A 4,981-nucleotide genomic window follows, 5' to 3' on the forward strand; every position below is an offset into this window, starting at 1 on the left:
AGGAGGAGGAGGAGGAGGAGGAGGAGGAGGCAGCTCAGAATTTTCATTAGGGTTTTTTACACAAGTGTGGTGTGTTGAAGGGGGGGGGGGTTACAGGAGCAGGGACACCTTACCAGAGGTTAGACCGCTGAAGAAAACTGTTTCTCCCCTCTGCCTCACGCTGGTTTCCATAGGCACGCCCCAGTGTCCGCTCTAGGTGTTCTTCTTCCCCACACCCCCACTTCCTTAGTTTTCCTGATGGCACCTGTCTTCGCTGGAGTGCGGTGGCGGCTCTAGGTGGTCTCCTCAAGCGTTCACGGATGTTGAACACTTTTTAAAAAATTCTCTCACAATTTCATGAACATACGTGATCCATTTTGATTCTAGTCTCTGTTATCATTCCGTTCCCACCAAGTCCCCTTCCAGGGTTTATGTCTGACTCTGTCTATCTGTCTGTCTGTCTGTCTGTCTGTCTGCCTATAACCCACTGCATTTACTTCGAGTTGCATGTGTGAACTTGATTGCGTTGTCATTTACTCCTGCAAGGGCAGCTATACTTCCCAGGAATAGGACCCCTCCTCCGGCAGCCGTTAGCCTATAGCTCTTCAGGGAAGTGTGCGGCTGCATCCCCTCCCCCCATGACAATGGTGGTGGGCACAGCATCAAGTGCAGTAACCACTCTTGCTGTGAGGTGAGCACTTTTACAAATAGTTATTGGCCGCTTGCTTTTCTTCTCACGTGACCTGTCAACCGAATTCGTTGGCTTATTTACTGATCAGAAGTTTTGGGTGTTGAACTTTTGCAGTTCTTTGTGTGATCTGGACACTAGCCCCCTTGTCCGAGGGTAGTTAACAACAGTTCTCCACCTTCTTTTGCTGTGCAGAAATCAGATGTGTTTTATGTCTGAATTTTCATTTCAATATTTAGAAACGGAAGAATGAGACCAGTATCCCAGAAGGGTTGTTAATGTGCCCTGCGTTTTACAGTGTCTCATTTTGTCCTCGGTTTAAAACCCAGGGAGATTAAGTATTCCCTGTCTCAGTTGATGACTCAGAGCTTCAGAGAGACGGTGCAGTGCCAGGCCCCTTGAGCTGTAACGGGAAGCCAAGACCTTCAGAGCTTCTCAGTGCCCTTGGGGAATTCTGGAAACAAGCCAGGTGAAGGCTCGGGCATCTCGTGCTGGGCTCTGAGGACAGTCACTTGCAAGCGTGTGTTCAGAGTATTGCTTGCATCCATGGCTTGTGGAATTGCTGTAATCCCCAGTCAGTGTACGCAAACATCCTGAATAGCTTCTTTGGTTTTCTTGTGGGTACTGCCTGTCTTGTACTGATAGAGCAGCTTAGGTTGTTAATGTATTAAAAAAAAAAAAAAAAAAGAATATCACCTATTAGCAGAAAACTCATGGTAAAATATATTCATGTGCTAGAGTTGAAACAACATCATGAACACTTATAACTGTCTCAAAAAGGAACCATGAGCCCCTGGTGTTTCAGCAGTCACTGTAGTGCCACAATGCAGTGAACACTTGTTTAAAGTGGATAAGTGGGGCTGGAGAGGTTGCTCAATAGTTAGAGCACTGGCTGTTCTTACAGAGGACCTGGGTTCAGTTCCCAGCACCCACAGGGTGGTTCACAGCTGTCTGGTACTCCAAGTCCAGTAGTTCTCACACCCTCTTCTGGCCCCTGTGGGCACTGCATGCACATGGTATACAGACATACATGGAGGCAAACGCATAAAATAAGAAAAATTACTGTCTTTAAAAATGCCCAATTGAAAATGAATAAGCAATTAAAGATAAAAAAATAACAAATGTTGGATTTATACATTATTAATGTTATTCAGCATTTCCGAAATGATTCCCTAGTAGAATGGTACATGCCTTAAAACCAAGGTATTAAAACAACAACAACAGAATGGTTGCTAATCTTCTAGGGGAAAAAAAAAGTACTGAGTTAAGTGTTTAAGGCTGTTATCACTTAGACATGAGTACAGTGTCACAATGCACGGAATTTACACAGTAGGTACCCTGACCCCCTGAGCCATCGCTGGGGTGACTTTAAATTGGCCATTCAGTGCACCACTCATGACAAATCTGTCTTATGACTATAAAATATGGCGTGACTTTATGAAGTAAGTATTCAAATACCTATGTGTGAAGTTTCCCTCTTTGTATTCAGCAAGGATAACGAAAGGTTATTCAGAAAAGCCACCCTCTTCACCGGAGCGTTAACCGGCAGTGTCTTATAGCCTCCTCACACACAGGAAGCCAAAGCAAATATTAGAACATTTGCAGAGTACGTTTAGTACTCTTATATACACCCCCTCAAAAGAAAACACCCTTTGAAATGGGCCTGGGATTCCATATACTCCGTCCCCACCTGCTGCCCCATTTCTGCCCATCCATGGTAGAAGAGCATCATTATTTAAAGGCAACAAGGCCATCTTTGTGCCGGGCCTGCCCGTTTTCAGCGGCAGCACAGAGCTGGAATTCATGTGGCCATTTGGCTTCACTTCCCATAAAGGGAGGAGTCCAGAAACCAAGCCAGCAAGACCTTCCTCCCTTCCTGGGCTTTGAGGGCCAGGACTCTACAGATCCACCCTTCCTCCCTGAAAGCCTGACTTCTGAAGGGCAGGGAGAGAGATGGACGAGGCACATCCTTCCTCCTGCCGATCTGTCTGTCATTCCCTCTGAGGTACTGTCAGTCAGCACCTATGCTAACAAAGGTGCCTACAGACGAGACAGGCTTTGTGTTTTGTTTTGTTTTGTTTTTTTAACAAGCAGAGAATTTTTCTCTTAATTTTTATAGGCAATTTGTGGACTGCTTGCCTTGTTGCTATGATAAAGACCATGATCAAAGCAACTTAGGGAGGAAAGGTTTGTTTGGCTTTACACTTCTAGATCATCGTTCATTACTGAGGCAAGCCAAGGCAGTAACTCGGAGGCAGAAATGTTTGCGCGGAGACCATGGGGAAACACTACTCGCCAGTTTCTCCTTGTGGCTTGTTCAGCCTGGTCTCTTATAAAACCCAGGGCCACCAGCCCATGGGGGACTCCACCCACAGTGGGCTGGAGCCTCCTACACCAAACATCAGTCAAGAAAATGCCTCACAAACCAGCCACAGGCCAATCTAATGGAGGCAGTTTCTCAGTTGAAGTTCCATCATCCCAAATGACCATTGTGGTGTCAAGCTAACAGAACAATAATAAGAGTTAATGCACACAGTTTACAAAAAGAAACCTATCTAGCACAGTTTATACCTAAATAAAGCAGATGAGTACAGTAGGTTCTACCCAGGGATGTTTGGGAATCAAGTGTAAGTCTGTCTCTCCTTTACAAATTTGCACAGACTGTAGTATCCCATTCAAGACTGGTTTGATTTATCATTGTTTTTAAATTTTCACTAAATTATCTGTTTATTAATTTATATATCTATCTCTTTTCTTTATTTTTTGTGTGGGGGGGTAGGTTTTTATTTTGTTTGTGTGTGTGTGGTTTTTTGTTTTGTGTTGTTGATACATGGTTTCTCTGCGTAGTCCTGGCTGTTTTGGAACTCACTGTGTAGACCATGCTGGTCTTGAATTCAGAGACCTGTTGCCCCCTACCCCCTGCCCCTACCCCCTGCCCCCTGCCTCTGTTCTGGGGTTAAAGGAATGTACCTGTGTAACCACTGTGCCTGGCTAAATTTTCCCTTAAAAAGGTTGTGTGTGAGTGTCTGCTTGCATGTGAGTATGTACACCACATGTGTGCAGAGCCCATGGGGTCCAGAAGAGGGCGTCAGAGCCCCTGGAACTGAAGTTATATACAGAGAGTTGTGAGCCACCATGTGGGTGCCAGGAACTAAACCCAGGCCCTTTGCAAGAGCAGACCGTGCTCTTAACCACTGAGCCATCTCTCCAGACCCAAAATATTCTGTCTTATGTTGGAATAACAGATTGGTTTCGATTTGGAAAGGTTAATAACCAGATTCACAGAATGGTCCAAATACAACGTCCTGTTTATTTTTTTCACTTCTACCAACCCATGGCTAAAGATAACGTATAGCTGTGTGTGTGTGTGTGTGTTTACAACTATGGTCATGGGAGAGAGAGAGAGACTAAGGCGTTGAGTAATCCACTCTGAGGAAAGTCCTGCTTGCTCGCTCTGAAGTGACGATGGGAGAGTCTGCTCATAAGGCTGCTTTACTTTAAGAGGAGGCTAAGCCAAATAGGTTGTTTTAAAAATAGCAAAATATTTAAGCAATAAAATTAAACTATTTCTACTCATTGGTACCTGGGGCCTGATTGGGGGTACAGTTCCAATGATTGCTTATTGGGAGAAAATGATGATTGTTGTGGTCATGGGGGATATGCACTTGGGAAACTGGCTTACCTGTTTCGCTTGAGTGGTTAATATGCTTGAGTTCTTTTTATTTTCTCTAAGGACTTTTTGAGGATCGAAACAGCAAAGTGTTATTGAGGTAGATAACATGATAAAATAATGGTGGTGCTTTCATGAGGAACTCAGGTGGGGTGACCGTCAAATGCACTGCTACAATGAATGGCGGTCAGGGGTCAGCTGTGTCGTGAGCCTCAGGATTATTATTATGTGAAAAATTATGACGTGGCACACTAGCTTATGGGAGAGATGTCTGGCAGGTGTAGGGAACTCAATGGTGCCTATTGCTTGTGGTTGATAATTTATATGACAGCCAGTGTCTCGGGGACTGCCTGGCCTTGCCAGCCTTCTGATGGCCTGCATCTCTCTCTCCCCAAGGTCATCAGCTCCATGAGCTCCCTCTCTGAGTACTGCCTGCCCTCCATCCTGCGGACACTCTTCGACTGGTACAAAAGGCAAAACGGCATTGAGGACGAGTCACACGAATACAGGCCACGAACGAGCAACAAGTCCAAAAGGTACTCTCCCTCTCCCTCTCTCCCTCCCCCTGTCACTCCCTCCCTCTCCCCCTCTCTCCCTCTCCCCCCTCTCTCCATTCCCCCTCTCCCCCTCCCTCTCTCCCTCTC

At 45.6% G+C, this 4,981-nt stretch overlaps 1 protein-coding gene across 10 annotated transcripts in view; it reads left to right on the forward strand.

Annotated features, from left to right (window-relative positions):
• The window catches only part of Fry (FRY microtubule binding protein), a 398,256-nt gene that overhangs the window by 229,538 nt on the left and 163,737 nt on the right, over positions 1 to 4,981 (forward strand). For all 10 annotated transcript variants that reach the window (XM_029533782.1, XM_029533775.1, XM_029533774.1 and 7 more), the window contains exon 4: positions 4,734 to 4,873. In XM_029533782.1, the coding sequence (XP_029389642.1) occupies positions 4,734 to 4,873 (140 nt within the window). The remainder of the gene's footprint in view (positions 1 to 4,733; positions 4,874 to 4,981) is intronic.

This window comes from Mus pahari, chromosome 23, assembly GCF_900095145.1.
Source record: "Mus pahari chromosome 23, PAHARI_EIJ_v1.1, whole genome shotgun sequence".
Taxonomy (NCBI): Eukaryota; Metazoa; Chordata; class Mammalia; order Rodentia; family Muridae; genus Mus; species Mus pahari.